Here is a 26,962-nt window from a genome sequence, read left to right on the forward strand (position 1 = left end):
AGTTGCTGCCTGGCTCATAGGTCTGAGTACAGCAGTGCCCAAAATAAACCTGCAGTATGCAGGGTGTTTATTAGTGTAATTTAGACCAGCTATAAGTGATTTCTCTAGGCCAATATTTTTGACTAGATCAGAGTCCAGGGTAGTTTCACCCTTTTTCCAAACATGTCTCAATCTGTTGAACTGGATGCACACCAATTAACTACATTAACTGACAAGGCAGTTGGGTTTCCTCTTTTAGCTTCAATGTAAAAGTCCAAATTCAGCTTAAACTAATCAATCTGCAGTTTGGAGTTGGTCTTAATGCTAGTGGGCCTTAATAATGTGCTGGAGACTTGAATAATGCATTGGTTTAGTAATACAAAAGCAAAATGCATTCTAAGTCTGTAGCTGATACTAATTATGGTTAAAAACACTTGGTATTTCTGGGTAAGTGTCAAAAACTGTGTCCCATGTTCCTATCACTAGTTTGAAATTCATTCTTTTCACAAATCTCTGCTTGTTTGTAGGTTGAGTTATTGCCTCAATTGCAAGATTAAAAAAATTGAATAGATGTTACATTTTCATTGAAAGGGGTCAAGTTTCAAAATCTTAAGTAGCTAGGCTTGTTCTCTGGCAAAAATTAAAATTATACTTGTGTATTGGCGATTGATGAGCACTTCATGAATGATCTGATTGAAGACAATTGAAGTGCTTCTTCAGATGGCCTAATAATTACAATAGATTTTACATGTTAAAGGATATTTTATCTAGTAGGGGGTCAATGGATAAATTTGCAAACTTCTAGGGAATATTTTCACCAGCTTCAATGCTTTCATTTTGGCTTAGAGCTGAAGGGTATTCAGTGCTGAAGTATAAAGCTGAATTCTGGCTTGCCTCCACAAAGGGTGTAGCTAGTCATATTCTGGGTTTCTAGCCATGGGCATGATTATTGCACAGCAGTGCTGCTTTGAACTTGCGATTCAGTTTCCCACAAACACTCAAGCCAAATTACCTGATTTGTTTGAGGTCCACTCTTACCAATACAATGACCAGAAATTCTGTGACTTTACAAGTATTCTTTATTCTGATAAAGAACCCAACATAATCAAATACTGAAATGTTAATTTTCAGGCAGTAATTTGTATACAGTACTGCAGAGTTTATTTGAGGCACAACAGTTCTAATAGGTATTGTTTAATCTAGACCCTCAGTTAAAATTGTAAAATTTCTGACATTTTGCTCAAGTTCATCCTCGGCAAATTTGGCAACATAGTTTCATAAATAAACTGCTTTTATAAGCCAATCAAAAGTTTTTAGCATTTGCTTTCTGTCATAGACAGGTTTTTAACTTGGATACATATTAGTAATACGTTATCATAAACAGTTTCAAAAGTTGTGCACAGGTTTCCTGTCGAGAATGGGCATTATGCAGTCAAATTTTAACATTAAGTTTTAATTATCTCTTTCCCCGCCCTCACCCCCTTTTTTATGTAGTCTCCCAGACCCATGGACGTTTTGAGCAGGCAGCTGGAGATCTGCATTCAACTGATTCTGGTAGCTGATGCTGAATTGCAGGCGATCACTGTTTTGACTCTTCCCGTGTCCTTGCTATCTGTTACTGTACCTGTTTTTGTGGGACAAGAGAGGAGTCGACAAGATCTGCATTGTTGTCTGCAGGAATCCAGCTCAACTGCACAACCTGAAAATGCTGCTGAGGTTGCATCGTGAATAGACCATAATATCTCACTGCATAACCCTCTCTATAGGGCTAGTTTTTCACACTTCAGTTGGGGAAATGACAAGATCTGAACATTTGTTTTAAACATGCTCCATCTACCTGGCTGTTGCACAACATTTTTGTCCTTGAGTGATTCCAGAGCATTTAACACCTTGGTGACAGTCCCTGTGTTTCGGGTCTGGCCTCTCATTGACACTACCATATTAGAAGCAAAAGCTAAATTGCATTGCATTGTAAAATCTGACTATCAATACTGCTTATTGGTTTAATGGCCTTCTGTAGGGTGATTGCACATGGTATAGTCTACAGTTGTGATTCACCAAGGCCTTCTATACCCTTTGTAAGGCATGCCTACTTGTTCCATCCTCCCAAAAAATACTCAAGCTTGCTTCTTTGAATCATAAAATCAGCAAAACACAAGCTCTGACTGTCTAGTAGGCAGTAGACTTGTGCACTACATACCCACTATTAGAATACACCCTATTAGTACCACTATAATTTAATAGTTTCAAAATTAAATGGCTTTTAGCAAGGCACTGGGGCCAATTAAGTATTTTATCTGCACTGATATATAAAAAAACCAATAGTGCTCTTGTTTTATTATAAAGAACTTGAAATACAGTCAATGAAAGAGCATTTCAATCAGCAGACCATTAATTGTAAGAGCTCTTAAGTGACCTGCTTGAAGCTGTTAATACTGTAACTTAGTGGCAACAAATGAGTGCCTTCTGATGCAAAACATACAGATCTTTGCTATTGCCATTTTTAACGATTTCAACTTGTCAAAATAAAGGTTTCTGCAATTTTGTTTTGCATATATTTCCATAGCCTATCTGCCTACTTTTTAAACTTTATACCTTTCACCAGCTAGTTGTAATTTGAAAACTAGTTTCCCAAGTGGACTCAATCTAAGTTTGAATATATGTTAATGCAGTTCGGGTAGGATGGATTGTGACACTGCCCACACCTATATTCTGAAATTGGCTGTTCATATTGCCATTCAATAATTTGTTCTAAATTTAGTCGTTAGACTTTTGAGTAGGGTGGAATTGGGGATAAAAAGTAATAATGTTTACCTCGGTAGCTGTGCTTTTAATTTCTAATAAATGGCTGTATCTGGGCAATTTAACTGAAATAGTCAAGTCCAGGAGGAAAACCAAGCTGCCTTAAAACGATGTATATTGTACTCAGCTAGTAATAAACAAGCCTAACCCAACCATACTTGTAAGAAGACTGTTCACCTTGTTTTGCTAATGCTGTTTCTGATATCACTTTGAGCTGGGAGGGATCTGATTTGTTGTATCTGCCTAGTTTAGGCCTATTAAAGAGATTCCTAAACTAATGGGTGTTACCTGAATGTTTGGATTTGAAATGTGTAAGCAATTGTGTTTAAAACAGTGGAGAAATGCAAGAAAGTTTTAATCTTAGACTGGGTGTCTAGAAAGTGCAGGTGACTGGAGGCAGAAAATATCTTATCACTTGCTGTCCTTTACGAATTGTGTAAATCATGTTAAAGTATAATTGTTGCATTTTCAGAACTGGTTCAGTGATTTTTCTACCGATTGGTAGCGAGGGATGGTAGGGAAGAACTGAATAGATAAGTCATTTCTTGTAAGGCCATCTTCAGGAACTGTGAACTTAAATGTGTGCAAGTGAGTGCAGCAAGATTACTGGACTAGGTTTGCATACATATTGATCCTAATTATAAATAAATAATCTGATATTACTTAATTATTTTTGGCCAGACGGAGAATTTTAAAAAAACTGACATTTTTCTATTTTTTTTATTTCTTTTAAAAGGTAATTGATACAATTCCAACCCCTTTGATACGATGGGTTCAGGGCCTGTAGATCCAAAAGAGCTTCTGATAGGGTTGGACTGCCTACTTGGTAAAGATGGGGAAATTAAAAGTGGTGATGGTGTCATTAGAATATACAGGTAATCTTTCATTTTCTTTTCTCCAGAAAGTTATACACTTACAAAACACAGCTCCATACTTGTCTCACTGTCTTCAGAGTTTGTTACAGCATGTGATTTTTAAGGGTTTGCTGTAATAACGTATGAGGTATTAAATAAATGAATACTGATACGTAACAAGTAATTTCAAATTTTAACCTATTTTCTTGTTCTGTGAGAATCTATAACTGCTAGATTTTTATCATCTTATTAATGGGTTTGAATATTTATGAACATGGGACACCATTGAAGAATTTGCCTACGGTCTTGGTAGGTTGGGCAGGGAATTGTAAATTTTTTTTTGGAGAAGCTATTTTGACTTGTGCACCCAGTCACCGCCTTCTGCTGTGTACGCTAGAGATTGTCCATTTGAGGCAGGTGGTGTTCACAACATGTACAATGGGTATGATCCATAAATTCTGTTTAGATAACAGCCAAGAAACCAGGGTTGAGCTGATGTTTTAATCCTTCTTAGCTTGAAACTGAGTGGGATGCACTTTAACATTTGTTATGGCTTAATAGCCCTTGTTTACGCAGCAGAGTCCGATATTTTTCTTCAATTGTCTCCCCCCTGCAAGTGGACAAAGACCTTGCTCGGTCAGGAGCATGTGGTATTCGGTCAGTGTGCGCTAGCCATCCCAAATTTAATGATTATAGGCATCTTCCATCCCCCCCCCATCATGCAGTCTGTTTATATCAGGAATTGTAGCTAATTCAATGTTACACACTTCTATCAACAATAGAAAAGAAAACTGGGAGCCATATAAAATTAGCACTCCATTCAATCCTGCTAGTTTCCCAACAAATAGACTAGATCAAAAGGACCTCTTCTACCAACCATCTTGATTCTTCAGTAATCTACTTGCTCTTTTGAATTTGAAATTCCATTTCACAACTAACGATATCCATTCTGTTTGAGTTATTTTCAATCTATTAAACACACTATTTCTTCCTTTTGAATAATGCCTATTCAGAATATTTATGTTCTGTGCCTTCTTTAAACCCCATGGCTTGTTAATTATCTTTCCTACTTTTGACCTTCAGGTTAATGAAAGATGCAAAAAAATTAGTGAGCAGATGCATGTACTTGAACATTTTGCTGCAGACCAGATCGGAGGATATCTTGAACCAGTAAGGACGCTAGTTTCTAACTTAGTATCAATGTTGTTGGTCTTTTGGCTGTTCTCTCCATCAATATTGCAGCATGATATTTATAAATGGATATTATTCAACCTGTCATCCAACCTTTTTATTGACCCTACACATTAACCATTTTGTTTCTAATTGTTGGCCATACCTATAGTCAACCATACCTATTCAACTTACTGTAGGCATCACCCTCCAGCTTGCATTCGAAGTTCTGTTTCTGTGTATTCACTGTTGGTTCACTCAGCTTTGTGCTTCTGAAATCCTAAAGACTGCACTAAGCTTTGAAGAGTTGGGAGGTTGGTGTCATGTGAAAATTCATTCTAGGGCAAGTTATCTCAATATATTGAGGTGGCCTGTTCAGAAATGGCAAACTCTGCAGGTTTCAGCTTGCTTGGTTTCTGGCACGCTTTCCTGTAGCTCAGCAGGTTGTTGAACTCAACCACTTGATTGTGAAGTCTGGGTTAACACCCCTAATGTGTGACTGAGCACATCTACTACATGATTGGAAAACTTCTTTTGAGTTAGACATTAACTCACCTTTGTCCAGTTTAAAATTAGAAATGACGGGTTGACAAAGGATGGTACCAAATAGAATGAAAAGCCTTTGTCATCATTCTTCAGAGTTACCACTTAAAATACTAACTGCTACTTACTCTCTTCTCATTCTCCCTCTTTCCCACCCACCCACGTTCACTGATTTACTTTTGTTGTAAATGTTTTCCATTTTTAGTGCTGTACTTCTGAAAAGCAAGATATGCAATGTGAGATAACAAGGTGTAGAGCTGGATGAACACAGGAGGCCAAGCAGCATCGGAGGAGCAGGAAGTCTGACGTTTTGGGCCTAGACCCTTCTTCAGAAAGAAAGGTCTAGGCCCAAAATGTCAGCCTTCCTGCTCCTCTGATGCTGCGTGGCCTGCTCGTTTCATCCAGCAGTACACCTTGTTATCTCAGATTCTCCAGCATCTGCAGTTCTTACTATCGATGAAACAGGGTATGCAATGTATTTTCTTGTGGATAAGAGCTGACGAGATTGGGTGCCTAACCTGATTGATTATTTCCTTGAAGGTTCATTAATGTTGGTGGTTACAAGCTGCTGAATAACTGGCTGGCTTATTCCAAATCTACTAGCAATGTACCATTATTACAACAGATTCTGCTGGCATTGCAACTGCTGCCACTCACTGTGGACCATCTAAAACAAGTAAGCAAACAAATCACTGTCCATTGTAACCTTGAGGATAGGACTTGCCTTTTATGACCATGTTCACCATACAAAGGACAATGAGTAATGATTTGTGTTCTGTGCAATTAAACTAGTGATGAAAAATATTCCAGTCTGGCATGTATGAATATGATAAGTGCTTTGCATTGGCAGGAGGAGATGATTAGGTGATTAATAGAAAAACTAGAGAAAAGATCAGAATTTTTGACACAAAAGTGATGGATGCAGTTTGAAGAATAAGTTTTTAAGTGAGACGTCTGTAGGGTCAGGTGGAGGGCAGGGGACAGAGACAATTTAAAAGTCCTTTCAAAGTGCCAAGACTAGTCCAGTCGTTTGAATGGCAGCTTCTTTTATAACTAATAGCTTGATAGTACAGCATTTGAACTTTGCTAGAGTTGAGAGGCGAAGTGAAACTTTATTTTTAACTTACATTTGGGGTAAATTCAAGGCTAAAAGTTGTCATTTGGCTCTTCTTAGCTTTATAAAATTCTAAGTACAAGAAAAGGGCCCTTTTTGTTTGCCTATGCTCTGTTATGCTGTGGTATGGCATCTTTTTCCATTGTTAGAGCCACGATTTAATATATTTTCTTCCAATTTGCTAGTGGTTGTTAAGTTGTAATTTATTTTTGCTTTCAAATAAACTCCTTTTCTGCAACAATATTTTCCCATTTATGGGAAGAATCAACCCTTCTCTTTACCTGTCTCCCTTGAATGATTTATCTTGCATAAACTTTGCAGACTTCTGGTAATAAAATTCAAAATAACTACAGATACTGGAAATCAGAAGCAAGAACAGAAATTGCTGCAAAAACAGAAAAAGCTCAGCGGGTCTGGCAGCGCCTGTGGAGAGAAATCAGAGTTAATGTTTTGTGTTCAATGATCCTTGCTCAGAACTGATGGTAGCTAGGAAAAAATTGTTTTCAATGCAGAAAGTAGGTTGAAGCGAGGTGGTAAGGACTAAATGATAGGTGGAGTTAGAACCCACCAAAGAAAGAGAAGAACTGTTGAACAAACATAGGAGAATGAATTGCTCTAAATAGGGACTATTAGTGGCTAACAATGGGTTGTGTGTAGTAGCAGTTCATGTGATAACAAAGCTAGATGTATGGGTTTGGGATAATAACATGGGAGAAGGTGCCTCTTGCCCTAAAATTTTGAACTCAATATTGAATCCAGAAAGCTATAGAGTCCCCAAACAGAAAATAAGGCATTGTTCTTCCAGTGTGTGCTGAATTTTGGAGCACAGCAGCAAGCCTGAGACAATTGTTGGCTAGGGAACAATGTAGTGTGTTGAAGTGGCAGGCAGCTGAAAATTCAGACTGTTCTTTGCAAACAGAATATAGGTGTTCTGCGAAGTGGTCGCCTAGCCTATACTTCATTTCCTTAACAGAGGACACCATATTGTGAGCAGCAAATACAGTAGACAGACTGAAGTACAGGTAAAGCACTGCTTCACTGGAAGGTGTGTTTGGCGCCTTGGATACTGCTGAAGTAGGAAATAAACTGGCAGGTGCTGTGGGGGGTAGCGTGTTGGGAGTGAAGGAGGAGAGGACCAGGGTGTCCCAGAAGGAATGGTCCCTGTGGAAGGCTGACAAGGGAGGGGAGAGGAAATAATGTCTGGTGGTGTAATCCCGCTGGAGGTGGTAGAAATGGCAGCTTATGATCTCTGTATGTGGATGCTGGTGGGATGGTAGGTGAGGACAAGTGGGGGGTGGTATTGTTGTGGGAGGGAAGAGAGGATGTGAGGGCTAAAATGTGGAAGATGGGTCAAACCTGGCTGAGGGCTGTATCAACTATGGAGCTGGAGAATCCTTGGTTGAGAAAGAAGGTGGACATTTCAGAGGCCCTCTTGTTGAAGTTGACAGCATCCGAACAGTTGCGACAGAAACAGAGGAACCGGGAGAATAGAATAGAGCCTTTACAGGAAGCGGGGTGTGAGGATATACAGCCAAGATAACTGTGGGAGTTGGTTGGTCTGTCATGGATATTAGTGACCAGCCTATCCCTAGAAATAGAAACAGACGTCAAGGAGGGAGGGGAGGAGTCAGATGGATCAGGTGAGAGCAGGGTGGAAATTGAAAGCGAACTTGATAATCTTTTCCAATTGCAGATGAGGTTTGGAAGCAGCACCTTTGATATCATCGATCTACTGGAGGAAGACTTGGGAGTGGGAACTGGAATAGGACTGAAACAGGGTGGAACATTCTCCACAAAGAGAGTGTGTCCAGGGGAGATAGGAGGAAGTATGTGAGAGCAGGTGCTCGGGCACTGCAATGTAGAAGTCAGTCTGCCAGACTTTTGATAATGTTGGATGTCTGAGTTGCCCTAAGTTTTGTGAGCACCTTTTATGCTTACACTGGGTATCTGTATTGCTGGCAAATATAGGCATCTCTTTGAAGGAGCTTTCTAAGTATGGTTGTGTTACAAATGGTGTGTTTTTCATAACATCTGTGGGTTGTAGGGAAGCTGCAGAATGCACGTGCCTTACCAGAGCCTGTCTCTATTTCAGAATAACACAGCCAAGATAGTGAAACAGTTGAGCAAGAGCTTTGATGATGAAGGTTAGTTGTAATATATTCTATCTGCTTCAAGTTTAAAGGAGCTGAAGTTGCATTTCTTTAAACATCTGATACTCCCACAACCAGTTTGACTGTTCTGCTTTAACTGCATCTAAAGAGGAAATAATACATGCTTGTTTCTGTTTTATGAATAGTTCCTTTCAACAGCAAGACAAAGTGAAATTGGTTCCATGTTTAATTTTTGGTGCAAAGTGGTTATAATTCATTTGTTTCCAATTTAAATAAGTTTCTTTCTAAGACATACCTCACCAAAGCTACAGGCACGAACAGTCCTTTCATTCACAGCTGGTTATTTGCCTCTTGGTGCAATGAGTGTCAATTGGCATCGTAGTCAATCCTGATGATGCTCAGCTGCCTGAGGATACGTGCATTTTCTAACTGATAAGTAGATAGTGGGTAAGAGTTAAGCCTTCACTAACACCCATTCTCCAGCAAAATTTAATCATCCAACCATTACTATTGTGGACCTAACTATTAACTGATGGTGCAATTAGGTCTCAGTGGTGTTTGTCTTGAAAGTAGTCCTTTATTTTTCATAATTTCTTATTTTATGTTTTAGAGCTCAGGAAGTTAGCACAAGTTCTGGTCAACCATTGGATGACTGTAATTCGATCTCAGAGCACAGGTCCTGGCGCACAAGGTACGGTTTAATTATTCATGTGTAATTTTCTTGGTGTTTTATGTCTGATCAGACATGCCTTATGCTCCATTTTACCCATTGTCAAACTGTTTTTGTGGCACTGCTTCTCCAAAAACAACTCATCCCAAACCTTTAAAGGCATTTCTGCTACAATTCTGCAGATTCAACGCATCTTCCAATGCTTTGTGACTCATGTTTTACTGCAGGACAAATGCAACCAGTGTTGTCCTCAGAAGATGCCCATATCCATTGATGGTTGTTGAGTGACAATTGAGAGAGAGAATTTTATGTTGAATCAAAGTGTCCTGAGGTCTAGGGACATCGTAAATCAGTGTAAAACCCAAACTTTTGTCCAAGCTGTGTAAGCCAAATCTCTCCAGTTCAAGGAACAGGAATTGTGCTTGTAAATGTGGCTCATTTTCACACTGAGTATTCTACTAGATGCTAAACCTATATTTTGGTGTTGGGGGTGAAGGTATCAGAAATTTTGGTACTTAGTATTATGGATTTTTTGTGCATTGTTTTTAATAGCATAAAATTGTAAGATCAATAAATGTAAGAGAATGTGTAAACTTAATGCTACCTATAAAGTAGCCTGTTGTTATCAACTAATGAAATCTTTAGGTATCTGGCAGACATTCTGGTTCCTATCTTCTGTGGACATATTTAGGTTTTTCATTATTGAATCCAGACTAATCCAGTATAAATAGATCAGTCAGAAAATGTAGTGGAACTGTTACTTTTGACTGTGATGTAATCATTTCTTTAAATCGCTGTGGGTACTCCTGATTAAAGAAAGAAGATATAATTTGGTTTAGTCTAATATTTAGATCCTTTCCCTCTTCTCGTGTTTGCCTAGCAAGTTCTTTTACCTTTTTTTTTAGTGTTTTTCTATTTAAATCTGTAGATAAACAGCCAGAGAGGAAGAGGCGGAAAGATGAAAAGAAAGATGAAAGCAAGATTCGAGCACCAGTTTCTGAGCGAGTCCCAGATCCCAAATCAGACCTCCGAGTGGAGACGAAGGAAGAGGAATCATTGGAGAAGAAACGCGAGAAGCCCAAGTCGTTACGGACAACTGCACCCAGTCACGCCAAGTTCAGATCGACAGGTGGTTATCACATGGCTGTCATACACCTGTAATGCATTTTAAAACACCTTAACTCCCTTAAAACATCTAGCCTGAATATTACTTGACTTTTTTATTAAACTTTTCTCTTACAACTGTTCTTGCTTGATTCTTCGCACTCTCTAGTTCAGTCTTTGTCAGAAGTAAGCTCAGTCACCCACAGATAACTGTTGAGAATGACTGATGCATGCTTTATTTTTACACATCTGTTTCGGGACTCCATTTGACGTAAATGGTTTAGAGATGTTTGATTTAATCTTTTTGTGAATTTTAAGAAGAAGAGATAATGTACAAATGACAAGTGACGTTCCCTAATGAAGTGCGGTTCTAGCGTCTTGTGATTAACCTTGCTTTTAAGAAATTACCAACTGGTAACTGCTTACTTCCCTTGGTGGTAATGTGACACTCACCCTCCTTCTAACTCCATTTGTAGGCCTGGAGATGGAGGTTCCCGTTCTACCAAAGAAGAGTTCTTCTGGCCCGCTAATTTCCGACAAGTACAACATCAAGCCAGCACCTCTGAAGAGACCAAGGTAAGATCACTTTGTAATGAACAGCGTGAACAGTGCGGTTAGATGCAACAACATGTTAAGGTATAGCATAGTTACGGCAACCAGAGGGTTTGGAGCTACATGTGCATACTGGAGAAATATGCAAAAAAAAAATGACCATTCTCATGCTGGTATGAATGTTAGCTTCAAGCAGATTAGTTTGAAATATGTTTTATGTTATATTGTGTGGATAAGAGTAGCTCTGCAGTGGGAACTCGGATTCTATATTCTTTATCTCCCCAATGGGGGCATGAGCCTGTGGGCCTTATATTGCTTAAAATGCATCTTATAGCTGAGCTCAGCTGTGGTTTTCCTTCCTTGCTGTTTCCAAACTCTCTCAACCTGTTCCGAGTCCATGCTGATGTCCTGCAGGTGACTTAGACCTGTTCCCTTGTCCTTTATGTCAAATTCTGTAAATATGTTATTTCAGGTACATATGCAGTTCCGATTTAAAAGCCATGGCTGAATTTGTCCCTTTCACATTCTTCAGCAGTACGATCTTCGTGTGCATAAGAATACACTTCCTCAAGTTGCCAATAGTTTATTTGTCAGTTATGTTGCATCTGTATCCTCTGATTTTTCAACCTTTCTCTCTGGGAGGCAGTTTCTCTCCATATATTGCCCAGACACCTTGTGATCTTGAACATGCCATAAATCTCTTGAGACTTCTCTTTTAAAATCTTTGGCTTCTTTGAATAATCAGCAATAGAAGTCCATCATTCTTCTAAGTTTCTTCCGAACCCTTTCTAAAGTATAAAATCTTCCTAAAATGTGGTACCTGGAATCAGACATTGTACACCAATTGAAGCTGAATTAGTTTAATAAAAGATCATCATCATCATAACTACTTTTTGTAATTTCTACCTCTACATTTATGAATCCCATGATTCCGTATGCTTCATTCTTTCTACAACTTGTCTTTGACCAATGCACAAATATCACCGGGTCTTTGTATTCCTGTAATTTAACTTTTGGATTGTAACCTTTATCTTCTGTTGCCCCCTCTTTCTTCCTTTAAATGTATTACGTTGTAGCTCTGCATTAAATTTCAGCTGTTATTCATCTGCTCAAGGATGGTATGGTAACTCAGGGACCCAGCTTGAGTGACTAGTGTGGAGTTTGCACGTTCTCCCCTTGTCTGCATCAGATTCCACCGGGTATTCTGGTGTCCTCCCGCAGTCTCAAGATGAGCAAGAGAGGTGGATTGGCAGTGGTAAATTGCCCCATTGTCTGGAAAATTGCCGAGTGGGTTGGTTTTTGATGGTAAATGTAGGGTTAGGAATATGGGGCTGGTCGGGGCTGGTCAGGGCAGGATGCTGTTTGGAGCATTGGTGCAGACTTGATAGGCCAAATGGCCGTGCACGCATACATACCCACCCCCACCGACCCGCCTGTGCTGCCTGTATGGCCCGCTGGCTGCCTCAAAGTCCGCAATGTGCACTGCTCTTTTGTCACTTGCAGAATTATCGTTCTATCCATGCTGCCACTTGATTGTTTTACTAGTAAACTGAAATTCTCTTCATTGCTGATGATTCATTTCATTTTTGTTGATTCCTAGCTCATCTCTGACAAGTGGCTCTGCACCACACATGGAGAAGAAATACAAACCGCTCAATGTGACACCCAACACTACTAAGGAAATTAAAGTTAAAATAATTCCTCCCCAACGTAAGTAAGAGTATTTTGAAAATTGGAAGTAACAATTTTTAATTTGTTTCTCCTCTGAAAGAGTGAGTGGCTGTTGAGGATACCGTTCTACAAGCACTGAACACATGCTGTAACTTAACTGAGTATCACATCCATTGTTTGAAGCAAAGGGTGACAATTCTTCGATACCTGTGATCCTGCCCTGCCTTAGCAGTGTCATGTGCTTGCAATATCTTGAGAATGGATGCTTTGTTTAACTGTGCTCACTTGAGTCTTCTCACATGGCCAGAGGTGTGGAGGGGCCTGATGCTCTAGAGGTCCCAGTAAAACACACAAAGCACAAAGGATTGTGTCTAGATTATCTTATTGAAAAAATATTGGATTTGGAGTGTTTCTGTTGGTACTTTAGCTCTAATTTGACACTTTGCTCATACTTCTGCAGCTATTGAAAGTACTGGTTTTCTAGAGGCACTCAACTCTGCGCCAGTACATGGATTAAAAATCAAGAAGAAGAAGAAGATCACTTCCCCAACTAGCGTCAAGGTACTAAGATACAAATGTGCAAGCTTCCCTTTCTTTTGTTGAAACACTGGACATGTTAAAGGTGGAGATTATTATAAAGCGGCACAGTTTATTGGTAGAAAACTGTTGGTCATGCTTACTGAAAAACGTTTTGTGCAGGGAAATGTTATGAACAAAATTCTAACTTTTTTTGGGAAACACTATTTTGAAGCCCATTATTAAGATCCACTTTTAATTTGATATGAGTTTGGTGTGCTTTGAAATAGCCTGCCAAATGGAAGAAGCGTCAGTGATGATGAGCTTCAAAATTTGGCATTAAGTAGAAGTGCTTTTTCTTGTAGGATGTTCCGGTAATAAATTCTGTTTCTTGGAGAGCTTATATTAATGTTGGTTTCTTGGAGAATGTGTTTGGCTTGCAAATGCAATTTAAGAAGCTCATTGTTGTTCAGGACATTGCTAATTAAGGTGATGTAACTGAAGCATAAATTTAAACATGTACAGTTGTAAGCTTGCGCAACTGTGGCTTATCACAAGTGGCAGTTTAGACTATTAGGGCTCGCAGGTGAAGCTATTTAGAAAAGCCAGAAGCCATACCATTACCCAAGTCATAACATGTTATGGGAGGGCATACTATAAAAGGGTGTTGAGAGACATTTGGATGAGATTTCCTGACAGTAAGTCTAGTTATCATGTAAGTTTGAGCTTGTTTGATTTTCTTTCTGTTTTTTTGATTTTTAAAAATCAAAAGTCAGTTGTTTCGTGAGCATATTAAATATACAGTGGATCCATCCAAATTGGGTTCGCACAAAGATGGTGATTAAATCCCAAACAGGGTTTGTGCATTAATATGGGCATAAACACCTTTATCTGCAGTCTGTTCTCAAATTCCAGTTGGAGAACTTTGTAATTGTTGTGAACATTATTGCTTTACTTTCTAAAATTGTCTTTGACCCTCTAGTTTTACTTTTTATCATTTCTTCCTTCCCTTCAGTCCAATCCTTTTGATCAAAAATCCAGTCCTGAACAGATCAGCACCAAGCCTGCTTCTCCGGAAGTTGCTATCGCTGAGCCCATGGAAGTGGAGAGACCTAGTACACCGGTGCCACTGGAAGAGGTGTCTGAGCCTGTGGAAATGGGTAAGTCTACTTGTAGTAGATGCATAGTGCTTCACATGTTTCAGCCAAGTGAATGTTGATGGTCCAGTTAGTAAACCGCACAGTAATTCAGATCTATTATAAGCTTTACCTTCCTAAGATGCTAGGACAGGGCACCACCTGGCATTTTGAGTTTTATGTCCTCATTGCTATCCAGTGATGACAGGAGATGGCAGATATCGTTTTCATTGTGCCCAATAACCCATCTCGCTGAGCTGTTGCATGGAATTTACAGCACAGAAACAACTTCTTCAACCCAAATTATTTTAGACTTCAACTGAGCCTTCTGTCACCGTATCTGCATATCCTCACTTCCTTTCCATCACATACTGATCTAATTGCCTTTTAAAGCTACTTATACAATCTACCTCAACCAGCAACTTCCACCCTATGGATGAAAAGTTTCTCTTTAAACCAATAGAGGACCTATGAGTGACCATCATGTATTGATTCCAAATTTTAAATTTTTGTCTGGTGTTAGGTGCAGATTATGACTGGCATTTCTGTTATTGCATTAGCCTTTGAATTAGAAACTGTGAAACGTCAGGCTATCTGATTGCATTTCTTTCATCTGAGGTGCTTGCTCCACTTATTTGCATGGGATTTTATCTGGAAAGAAAGCACAAAGCTGCCTGTGGCAGTACTCGTTTGAAAATACCCAATCTTGCCTGACCTCTGAAACAAGGCAGACTTAGGCCTGATTAGTAATTAGATGGGAGTTTGCCGTGGGATACAAGATGCAGTCAGCTAAGGGTCTTACAACCCAGTCATAACGTCCCTACATTTTTGACCCTAAAGCCCTGAGTTCCAGTCTCGCCAATGGGCAGGTGGTGGTGATAGCGTTGGAATTGTAAATTGGAGATCCAGTTAATGCTGACCTAGGTAAGTAGTATGGATTCAAACCCCACTGCAGGCAGTGAATTTTCACACACTTTTGTGCAGTAGAGTTATCCCTATCTCTGGGTTCAAGTCTCACTTGCCCCAGACTTTGTTGTGGTATGTCTGAACAGGTCAGTTAAAAATATCTATTAGGAAAGCTAATATCTCCAGAAAGTAGAGGTGCTATTTTTGCTGCGTTCCCAAGATCTCTCTTTATCTACCTCCTTTGCCTATATTGAAGAATTTAAATTTTCGTTGTGTGTTTCAATGTTGTTGACGTCTATGTTTCTCTTTTAACTTGCAGCTGTTGAAGAGGATATGACAGTGACTGCAGCTGCGACAGTGGCTGAACCTTCTCCACCAGAAGCAGTGCCAGAAGCAGCCAAGCTGACAAGAAAGGGAAAGAAAAGGAAGACTGTGTCATGGCGTGAAGAATCCAAGCTACGAGAGTATTTCTACTTTGAACTGGATGAAACTGAGAGAGGTGAGATATGTGCTTGCAATAAAGGAATGGGAGAGGAGGGCTACTGTCCTTTAAATACTGACATTTTTTAATCTGACATGCCACAAAAGCATGGGACATGATTGGGTGTAATGTCAAGTTTTCCTCGAGTTAGTCTAACAATCTGAGAGGCATGTTCGGTAGTTGAGCTGTTCTAAAGCTCGCTTTTCCACTACCTGTGGACTCAGGATCTGAATTGACACATTTTAAGTGACTTGTACTGTTTTTTGATAGCGACGTGTCACCGAGAATCTTTGCTTTAATTTCTTCAACTTCAGACTTTTCCAAGTATTGAGTCACTGGAACAGTACTTCTTTGTTTGGTATCAATTTTGAGCTTGTCTCATTTGTCAGTTTCCCTCGTCTAGTTTGGTTCGAAAGGATTCCAGTTTCTTCCCTGCTTTCTCTTGTTCATGAGGCTAAAGTTGTTGATTGTGTTCAGTCAAGTTGAATAAGCACTTTTCTTGCATGCTGTTGGTCACACTACTTTGTTTTGTTTTTGCTCATTACTTATACTGGTTTCCTTTCAGTTAATGTGAACAAGATTAAAGACTTCGGTGAAGCTGCCAAGCGAGAAATGATGATGGATCGGCAGGCATTTGAGACTGCTCGCAGGTTGAGCCATGATACAATGGAGGAGAAGATCCCTTGGACATGCCCTGTTTTAATCGATTTGGGTCCGCAGTTAGCAGAGAGGGGCAGTAGCAGTCAGGAGAAGTACATTCAGGAAGAGCGAGAGAAAGGGATTCTGCAGGAAATCTTCCTGTCCAAAGACTGGTATGTTCTTTCTGTATATAACTCATTTTGTCTTTCCCCCTTTCTTGACTGGATAGCAAAGCTCAGTATGGCTGTGTGTGACTGCACTTTAATGGGAATGTAGACAAACTAAAATTACTTGATAGCAGTGATTGACAATAGCTATGTCTGGATCAGAAGTTCTGTAGTATAAAAGTAAAACTCTTTGTTAATGTGATAGGAAATGGGACTTGAGTAGGCCATGCGCTTCTCAGCAGTCACCCCTCCAGTGGCCAGATAGTTTTTTGACCTACCTTTCAGGCATGTGAAGGACCTTGTATGTAACATGGATCAATGTCTTCATAAATGGGGTGAGCGGGGTGGTTGTATGCACAAGAATGTGGGAATTGAGGAAGCAAGGTACCAGTGTACATGAATCCAGTTGAATAAGTGGATACTTTGATAACAAAATGTGGAGCTGGATGAACACAGCAGGCCAAGCAGCATCTTAGGAGCACAAAAGCTGATGTTTCGGGCCTAGACCCTTCATCCTTTTCTGATGAAGGATCTAGGCCCGAAACGTCAGCTTTTGTGTTTCTAAGATGCTGCTTGGCCTGCTGTGTTCATCCAGCTCCACACTTTATCTCGGATTCTCCAGCATCTGCAGTTCCCATTAAATTTGAACTTTAATGCTGTGTTATTAAATATGATATAGACATTGCACTAAAAGCAGGTCTTTGGTAGGCTTATGCATCCTCTTGATTGCCTTCTGTGATGCACAGTGGTCAATTGGGCTTCAGCAGCTCTTTGAAGCAGGTTTCCAATTAGACCCTTTCCCACAGTCCTTTCCTACATCCCGTCTAATTTTTCACACTATCTAATTCCTTTGGCAAGTTATTGGTTCTATTTCTATTGCCCTTTCAAGCAGTGCAATGTGCAATTTAATTTCTCCTCATTTCAAGACTGTTTTTAATGCTTTTGTTTGCTACTGTAGTTTCCTGTGCTGCCTTATCACTTGAGGAAAATATACCTTATCATTTACTCCGTCAAAAAAAATGCTTTTAAACATCTCTTGAATTTCCCCTGCTGCTACTTTAAATGTCTCCTCAATACTGGAGTTGCCTGTCCTACGCTAGTCGGTTTTCTCTGTACATGGAAATAATACCTTATCAGATGCTATTGAGAGTGTGTAGCAACAGTGAATAACTGCTTAAAGTATAGTATGCCAGTGTAGATGTCACATTGTTTATCCAAAATAGGTATTTGAAACCTAAACATAGTCCTGTGTGCACTTATCCTCATTATGTAATTAGCTCATCAACTTTTGCAGAACCAAAATGTAAGTTCTTTCTTGGGGGTCAGTCAGACATATCTAACAATGATGCTGATTTTTTTTAAAATTTAAACAAGCTAGTTTCAAAAATGTACATTTATTTATTCACCCTATTGTGCCTGTACTTTTCATTACTGACAATCTAATTGCACTTAAATTCTCAGTGTTCCAGAGAGTCCTCATGAGCCTGATGCTGAATCTTATGAAACTATTCCACCCAAGATCATTCCTTTGGATGATGTAAGTCTCCTGTGGAGCTCAATCAGTTAAAGCAGCTTATATTACTTGCTGAGGAAAGTTGCTTCTTTTGCATCATTTGATATCATGGGAGAATTTCAATTTATACAAAACATGATTCCTGTGTTGTTTTTGTAATTTCAATTGTTGAATGCCAAAGAAGGTTCTTCAGCCCATGCTCGTGCCAGCACTTTGAGCTATTCAATTCTCGTTCCTCTTTGCTCTTTACCCCATTGCCCTGAAGTTTTCTCCTTTTTTTTCCCAAATACTCATTTGATTTCCTTTTAGAAATTTAATCTGCTTCCACTGGCCTTGCAGATCATTTAATTAACTGGTATAAATAATATCTTGGCTTTTTCTGCATGTTTTCATTGTAAAACCTGAGGAAGTGGTGTCCAATAAACCAAGTTTCATTGTAGTCTGCTGAGTTAGGCCACCCTCAAGATCGCTGTAACGATTTGCCCCAAGTATTCTAAAAGTGAAGGAAGTTTGAGGTATAATATTTGGTTCACCTGCACACACTTTTCCACTTTACTGAATCTTGATCATTACGGTACATGACCATGCCAGTCAGCCCATAAAGCTCGTGCACAGCCATCCAATCGGTCTTATTCCACTCTACTATCCCTGTACACCGCAAGTTTTGTTTTCTTCATGCGTATCCAGTTTCCTTTTCTGAGATTGTCAATTGTCTCTGCTTTGCTGCCCCCTCAAGCAGCAAAGTTGCCACATACTGAAACTCCGTCCCCTCCTCCCCCAAAAAAGCCCTGCATCTCTTGTCCAAGATGTAAAATTTGTAACTCCTGTTCTTACAATAAGCTAATGGGGACAGATTTTCTTGCCTTGAGTGAAAGTACAAGATAAAGATGCTCACATGCAAGCAGTGACAAACAGACATTAATAAGAAAGAACACAGAATTTTGTCAGGTGTGTTCTTGTTTGAATTGTTGCAATTTAACACCGGTTGAAAACCTTTCCCCTCATTGTGATGCTTGTTTTCTCCCTAGGAGAATGGCATAGAGGACACCACGTATGAGGAACCAACGAAAACAGTTGCGGCTTCTCAGTCTCCTGATGGTTCAGGAAGCTCCAAGCTGCCTCCAGTGCTGGCCAACTTGATGGGCAGTATGGGCATAGTGAAGAATCAGCAATCTGGATCAAATGCCAATACTGGCATTAATGTCCAGGAGTTACTCACCTCCCTTATGGTAAGTACTCAGTGGTTACATTTATTTACCTGGGTTGCATTCTTGCAACATTTGACTTGGATCATCTGAAAATTAACGCTTCGGATGGCACTCTGTATACAGTTTTGATCAGGTGGCTTTGCTCTGTTGGTGGCACTTGTGGATGATAGGATATGAGTTCAAGCTCTACTCCAACCTTTTACTGCCCAGTTGACACTCCAGCACAGTATGATGGTTGTGCTACATTGCAAGTGATCTAGAAGTTTCAAGTGGTTGGACTCCATGATGTTATCTGGCAAATGGCTGATATCCTGACCGGGCCGAGATCCAAGTTACACATTCAGCTGTTTGAATGGTTGTTCATGCAGTGTGAATCTTAATATTTAAGCATGGGAATCGTAAAATAACTAATTTTATAAATTAGATCTTGTGACCTAAGGTACTGTGAAATATATGGCCTTGTGAAGTGAAGGGTAATTGTTGGGTCTGTAGAATAACCTGTGTTCTCTATTATTTACAGAGCAATCAAAAGCCCATTGAAGAGTTAGTCAAACAGCCAGAATTCTCTGATAAAATCAAACAGTTGCTGGGACCATTGCAGAACCAAGCCCCACCAGGTATCCCATCCATAAATAACACTGCTCTCTATCTGTGGCAGTGAATGATGTGTACTTCTAACCTCAAAACTACCTCATTGTAATAAGGAATTGAATTTTGCTAAGTTTGGTAATGCCTTGTTCTGCTGACTCAGTCGTAAAAATGTGGGAGTCCATCTGAATCGCAGAGCCCCAGTACCCGATCACTGATTTTTGCTGAGTTAACTAACCTCAATAGGGATGCTCAAATTGTGGCTTCAGGTTTCAAGAGAGGAGCTTTCTGTGCCTTTCTAATAATTGTGCTAAAAACTGTAAATTGAGGGAAAAACTGGGTATGCATCTGTGATGTCTTCTGTGGTTTAATATCTGCTGTTACACTCTCTGCCTCTGCTTACAAAGAATAAATGATCCAACGGACAGGAGGCAACAGGGTGGCTGCTGTTTGATTCTCAAACGCCTGAGGCATTCTGCAAGGCTGGAAGGAATATATTGGTTTAAGAGTAATCTCTGCTGCAAGTTGGGAGTGTTGTCTTTTCCATTGTGAAGGCCAGTGAATGCTCTTGCCCCTGTGATTGATTCAGTGTAGTTTTGTTTCCAAAGGCATGTGACTGTGTCACTCAATCTATTAAGTTTCCTGTACACAGTGGCTCATGGAGTGCTATATCCTCTGGCCAGCTGTAAGCAAAACCTCATACCTGATTTGGTATACAGGCCATTTAGTTATTAACTTGCAGGGACTGAGCATCTGGTGCTTATTGTGTGAATTCAGCTCTATCACAGTGTGAAAGGTGACCACCCAGCCATGAAATCTGTTAACTTTAGGGATGCTTAGCTCAGGCTTGAGTAACTCTGAAAACTTATTCCTGCAAGCTCTCTCTCCTCTCTCAACTTTAACCTTAAAGTGGGCAGGTGTTAAAGCAACAAGAACAGAAGTTGCTGAAGAAACTCAACAGATCTGCCAGCATCTATAGAAGAAAGCAGAGTTAGTGTTTCTAGTTCGGTGACTCTTCATCAGAACTTTCTGCTTTCTCACTACTGCTGCCAAGGCTGCTGTATTGCACCTGCAATTTCTGTTTTTGTTCAGGATCAGCAGCATCCTCAGTTCTTTATTTTCATTCAATTAATAATGTAAGTTTATCTTCACTTACCTATCCTTTGTATAAATGTTTCATCACAGAAACTGGTATTCAACGCAAGCACCTATTGGGTACAATCTAATTTTCATCAAGTTGTGAGCTCTGAAAGAGACCGTTCAGCTTAACAATTTTATACATGACACGTGAGCTTTTTGCCAACCATATCTCTCAATACCACATTGCCTTCTATCCCTTTCTGCTACGTGACTATCTAATGCCTTAACGTTACAGTATATTCTTGGGATGAAGATTTAACTATATCGTCAGCCTTTGTCGACCTGCTTAACATTGATAGCTTTGTGGAAGAGTTTGCTTGACTTTGAACTGCTGGTTGATGTTTCTGAATTTGTATTGAATATATCTCTCACTGATGCTCTATCTTCCTGCAGGTCAGCGAATGGCTGCCCCACCACCACCAGTGAATGGCTATCCTCCCAGCCAGAATAACATGCCTCACTTCCATCCTAGTGGCCCTGCAGGACCAGGGGGACCTTTCCCAGGTATAGTCATGGCTCTGTTCCTGCGCTCAATACCAGAGGCGCTTTTGCTTTAAAGTACGTAAGCCAAAGTTTTTGTATTTGAAGATTTCTGACTGTGAGATTTTTGTTTTCTGCTCAGCTCCCCATGGCCCTGGTGGCCCAAGAATGATGGGCCCACCTCATCATCAACGAGATGGCTACTGGGACCAGCCAAATGACAACATGAGGGGCAACCCACATGGCATGCGTGGAGGTCCCTACCAGCGAGGTCGGGGACGTAGTGGTGACCAGAATTTCCGAGGTCGCAGTGGACGGGGCCACCCCCATGGAGGAGGAAGGGGAGGACATGGCAACCACGGGGGAGGAATGGGTGGCAACCATGGTGGAGGTATGTGGGCAGTTGATAGCCTGCCATTGATCTCTGGAGTTTGGTTGCATTTGGGAAGCTTCGAGAGGATGGTTTCATTTCACTGAGTCATTTATATAGCTTATAACTGTTGGTGATTGTGATGTTTGGCCATTAATTCTGAAGCTTCACCTTAATGAGTTACGTTTTTTTTCACAAAGAGCCCACCTTAGAGCTCTGAGCTTTTCTGTCTCTCTGTCCCGCCCATCCCCACTTATAGAATTAAGTACTGCTAGGCTATTGTTAAACTGTCAAACAACAACCCAGCAAAAGGCCTCACTTTGGAGGTGTGAAAATGATTCAAATAAGTTGCTCAGTCAGTTTTTGTTTTCTATTTAGCTTGAAAAAGAATATCCCTTTCAATCTGGAATTTTGAACAAGTATAATTACTACAGTACTGAGTAGGCCAGCGCCTTCTGCCATAGCCAATGCAACCCTTTTGGCTGTGACAATGTTTGAGCAGACCCAACTGAAAGGTCTGTCCATTGGCGTCCTTTGCATGCAGTGCTCAGTTCTACCCCACACTGTCCCAATCCTTCAAAGGGTCTTTCTCAATGTTATTCCAAGAACTATTTACAGAGGGTAGTCGTGGCTAAAATTATACAGGGCAAGTGCTGGGTACACCTAGCCTGATGTCCTCCCTTATGGGAATTAGGGGCAGGCAAAGTCTTGGCAGCAGTGATCTTGTTCTATGGAAGAGTTTTGAAACAAAACAAAATATTCTTCATATCTGTCCCATCATAATCTGAGTGAGCATTTGTATTCAAAGAGGTGAAGTTTTAAAATAAGTGTGAGAGAGAAGATTGTGGTGGAACAGACTAGACCAAACCCTTCTCCTGTTATATTAGTTTGGCATATTCATAACTTTCCTTAAAAATGCTGTTTAACAATTTTGTATTCTCTCTCTCTCTCTCTCTCTCTTCCCCAACCCCCCAACAGACATGTCAAACAGACCCATGTGTCGGCATTTCATGATGAAAGGCAGTTGCCGTTATGAGAGCAACTGTGCCTTCTACCACCCTGGGGTGAATGGGCCCCCGTTGCCGTGAAATTCAACACGATCCGGTTTTAAGAAGTAACAGAAGAAAATTAGCATCGGCTGAAGAGTGCGAAAATATGGTCTGGCTGGGTCAGACACTAGTTCCTGTGGAGACTCCTGACATCCCAGAGTGAGCAGGCCTCCCTCTATCCTGTGGAAAGTTTGAACAGTTTTCACTGCTGTATTACAGACGAACAGGGCCCTGCCTGGGTCTCCCATCACGGTCTATGTAGGCTTCTAAATAATGGAACTGAAAGGACATAAGGCTTGGGGTTTAGACCACTACATTATTGTTGCTGTTGCTCAGATACTGGATCCAACTCCCAGTTTGTTCCTGTCCTTTTTCTCCCTAACCCCTGAACCCTTTTTTTGTGTTTGCCTCTGTGAGGCTTATTAAGGCAGCCTGAGATGTAGATGAACTTTGAAGAGGAGAAAAAGAACTGCTTATTCTCAACAAGGTTACATGTTGTTCTTCTGCCAGGATGAAAAATAAACAAGACTGCCCTCTTCCCATTTAGTCATTGTGACACGTGATGAAGGGCAGAGGGTGGGTTGGGGTGATGAGCAGCTTGTGGGTGGCCTGCTGAAGAATTGGGAAATGCCTTCCCACCCTCTTTTAGTCTGCTGGTCTGTTGTATTGGAAATGAACAGCGCAGAGAGGACATCCACATATCCAAATAGGTAAACTACTGAACACTTCTACCTCTGCATTTTTAAAATAAAAAAGCGGTCAGCTATTTCAATACTGCATTCAACACCCAGCTGAATCCTCTGTCCTTGTATCATGTCACCACTCCTTTTCCAATGAAGGAGAAAGTATACTGAAATTGGAGCTTACTTTCAACCAGTGTTTTCCAGAGATCTGTTGTGAAAATTCCCTGATTCATTTCCCTCTTGGCTCCTAGCTTCCTGTTTCCTTTTTATATCTCCCCTACAAATCAACTTTCCATAGCAGAAGCACTGACCACATTTCAGTTGCCCTTTCAGTGTGCAGTAACTGAATTTTTCTCAAACTATTTTTGTAAATATCTATTTTGTAATAAATGCTCTGCATTTAGCTGATGGGATTGGGGTGGGGGAAATCAGTGTTGTACTTATAGTGGGTAATGCCTCTGACTCTTCCCTTGGTCAAGCATGTAGTTTGCGTCAATCCCAAGTAACTGCTTGCAGTGTTCTTCCCACTTGCCCCTCCCTTACTTAAAGTAGTTAATCAAACCCAGGATGTATTTCCCATTCAAACTGTATCAATTGCATGCCACCAAGTATGGCAGAATACATTCACCAGAGTACAGTGGACATTTTTCCTTACATTGTCCAATTTGAAGTTCTTGACTGTGGTTATGGTATAAATCTTTTAGCATTTCTTAAGGAAATGATGATCTGGGCATATTACTGGAAACTTTGTATAGGGAGCTGACCATTCAGAAACCAGTTTCATGCCCGTTGGCACAACTGTCCTGTACGCCTTTAGAGTATTAAGGAAACCCAACTTAATCATAACTGCCTGAACTACAAGGGGTTTCAGAGTTTAAGCTGAATTTTCAAGGACACTGTAGGGTGATTAAGTAGGTAAGAGCCTAGTACAAATTGTCAGTTGCTTAACACTGAAGTAAAGCATTGTGATTTATAATTAAGACAACCTTCAATTGCGTAACTTCGGTTCAGTCTTTGCTGTTCCCCTTTTTCTGATTTTTTTTTGGCACTTATAAGAAAAATATTGAAGGGTTAATTACTTTTTTTTTGTATACTTGAGAGCTACAAAGGAAACATCCGTATCAGTATCCAGTTGCTTGCTAATGGATGTGAAAATTATTGATATCTAGCTTAGTGCTCAGTTTCATTCCAAGCCTGAACCTCTAGTTTAGCGGTGATAGGAAGGGAGGAGCTACTTTCCTGGCCCACTGAACATACTTGTGTTCCTGTGAAGATTATTTTCTTAAATATTTTGAGTGAGGAACTGTACAGCCATTTTTTTTATTAATTAGGGCCCACAGCACTTTGTCTGATTTAATTTTTTTCTGGCTTTAACAGATGTTTGTGAATTGAAGCCCTGGCCTGAAATAAAAGTTATATTACTTGCTTCAAGTAAAATCAAGGAAAATCCAGACCATTTAAGTAATTCACAACTGTCATTTGCCACAGTTAGAAGTAGCATTTTTAATGAAGGTTCGAAGGCAGGACCTAAATTGACACCGTTATTAAAATATGATGCAGCTGTTAGGAGGGAGCAAGTGGTTGGTAAATGTGAAACGTTACTTGGAAATCAGTATTGTTGAGGATTAACCATTCCGATCTTCCCTCGGAGTGGGAAGTTATTAACATTGTAAGAAAGCATTGGATCAGCTGAGCTTCCCCTCCCCTGACCCCCATCTAAATTCTACATTGCACTAACAGTACTGTTGTACATAAACAAAACAAGGACAATTTAATGATCTCTGGAACAGGGCAGTTACTTTATATTTTCTTTGAGATACTTTAATTTTACAGATGTATATGTTCATTTTGTCAAGTTTGTTCCTTTTATATATATATATATTAAAAAAACCCCATCAGAATTGATGTGGTGATAATGGCTGCTACTGATCATTTTACAGCTCAACTTTTTTTTGAACAATGGATATTGTACAGTTATGTTCCTGTGCTTATTAAGAAAAGAATAAGTAACTGGGACTTTTTTTTTAAACAAACCAATAAAGTATTTTGAAAATAGCCTGTGCCTGTGCATGTGTGCACCTATGAAGGTCTGTGTATTCAGGGATCTTTGCTTCCTACAAGCATACACAACTAACGTGATTTTTACTTTCTGTGAAAACTATTGCTTATCTCTCATTTTTAGAGATTTATTGTTGGGATAATCTTTCCCTGTAAATTTGTCCTTTTTTGTATGATATTCCTTTTTCTATTTTGATAATAAAACATTGCTAAAACACAGCTGTTTCTTGATGTTAATTTGTGAAACTGCACCACACGGAATGAATGAATGACTGAATGAATGAATGAACTGATGGAAGAATATAGAAGGAGGTTGCTAATGGGAATTGTCATAATTTTAAATATATATGAAATTCTGCTTTCAGTACTTAAACGTCCAATCCACTTAATCTCCACAAGAGATAAATAAACTGAAAGCCATCACTATGCTTTTAAAATAATTGTTCACCACTTATTGTAACAAGTAAAATGGCTTTAGCCTAAATGTAAACATCTTGAAAATGGCTTTAGCCTAAATGTAAACATCTTAAAACTAGCAGTATTAAACTGAGTTTAAGAAAAACTACGCCATCGAGTGAATCTTGCATTCAAGTATGCAGAGCTTTGTACATAACAAGGTTGCATAAACAAGTTTTAGCCATCCTGTGGGCATAAATTGCACTGCATAGAATAATCTCATCTTAAACATGTTACAAACAAGTTAAAATGCCCATTTGAGATGGGTAAGAAATGTATAAATTCTGTAGCAGTAGTGTTTTATGCCCATAACAGAAAATAAAGTTATCTGGTGTTATCTAATTGTAGCTGGGACCTGAGATGCATGTTTACTTAAGTCCCCAGGTTTAGTTAGCCTGTTCTTATTTCACTAGCTGCGTCAACACTGCACCTATCTTTTTGTCAATCTTAAATTAGTTTGGGCTGAACCTGGAGAAAAATGGATATGCTAAAAGCAAGCCCGAGTATTCCTGAAACACAGCAAAAATTGCCTGTTAAACCTCTCCTGTCTAGCTGTGACTGCAAAGTATTGAAAGTGAATTTGTGTGTTGTATGGTGCAGTTTACAAATTAACTTCTGATTTTCTCCAAAATTTGAGACAGCTCCTAATCTTTGCCACAATGAGGATCATTAACACAATTTGGACAACTAATTTAGCATCTGGAAACGTCGGGGAAAGAAAATTCAACAGTTAATTTCTTGCACAGTATATCTGCTTTTTGTGATCATTAATTGCATAGTGTTCAATGTCCTTCACTATTACAGCTGCCTTTAGTAGGTAAGTTTGATTAGTTTATATTTGGTTCATTACCACTTTTTCAAGAGGCAAGCAGAGATTTTTTTGTTAATTCATGGGATGTGGATGGCACTGGCTAGTGCAGCATGTATTGTCCATTCCTAATTGCTGTTAAGAAAGCAGTGGTGAGCTGCTTTGAACCACTGCAGTGCATTTGGACTTTTTAA

The 26,962-nt window shown here is 39.8% G+C and overlaps 1 protein-coding gene across 2 annotated transcripts in view; it reads left to right on the top strand.

Annotated features, from left to right (window-relative positions):
• The window catches only part of ppp1r10 (protein phosphatase 1, regulatory subunit 10), a 30,128-nt gene extending 4,407 nt beyond the window's left edge, over positions 1–25,721 (top strand). Inside the window, exons 2-20 of one of the 2 annotated variants that reach the window (XM_048519877.2) lie at positions 1,474–1,695; positions 3,518–3,656; positions 4,719–4,805; positions 5,889–6,024; positions 8,555–8,606; positions 9,184–9,264; positions 10,172–10,372; positions 10,824–10,923; positions 12,500–12,609; positions 13,031–13,131; positions 14,102–14,246; positions 15,448–15,627; positions 16,175–16,421; positions 17,877–17,952; positions 18,957–19,157; positions 19,657–19,753; positions 21,258–21,368; positions 21,487–21,735; positions 22,693–25,721. In XM_048519877.2, coding sequence (XP_048375834.1) covers positions 3,550–3,656; positions 4,719–4,805; positions 5,889–6,024; positions 8,555–8,606; positions 9,184–9,264; positions 10,172–10,372; positions 10,824–10,923; positions 12,500–12,609; positions 13,031–13,131; positions 14,102–14,246; positions 15,448–15,627; positions 16,175–16,421; positions 17,877–17,952; positions 18,957–19,157; positions 19,657–19,753; positions 21,258–21,368; positions 21,487–21,735; positions 22,693–22,802 — 2,391 coding nt within the window. In that variant the 5' untranslated portion in view covers positions 1,474–1,695; positions 3,518–3,549 and the 3' untranslated portion in view covers positions 22,803–25,721. The remainder of the gene's footprint in view (positions 1–1,473; positions 1,696–3,517; positions 3,657–4,718; positions 4,806–5,888; positions 6,025–8,554; positions 8,607–9,183; positions 9,265–10,171; positions 10,373–10,823; positions 10,924–12,499; positions 12,610–13,030; positions 13,132–14,101; positions 14,247–15,447; positions 15,628–16,174; positions 16,422–17,876; positions 17,953–18,956; positions 19,158–19,656; positions 19,754–21,257; positions 21,369–21,486; positions 21,736–22,692) is intronic. The other variant, XM_048519875.2, reaches the window with a different exon arrangement.
• The last annotated feature ends 1,241 nt before the right edge of the window (positions 25,722–26,962 follow it).

This window comes from Stegostoma tigrinum, chromosome 34 (genome assembly GCF_030684315.1).
Source record: "Stegostoma tigrinum isolate sSteTig4 chromosome 34, sSteTig4.hap1, whole genome shotgun sequence".
Classification (NCBI taxonomy): domain Eukaryota; kingdom Metazoa; phylum Chordata; class Chondrichthyes; order Orectolobiformes; family Stegostomatidae; genus Stegostoma; species Stegostoma tigrinum.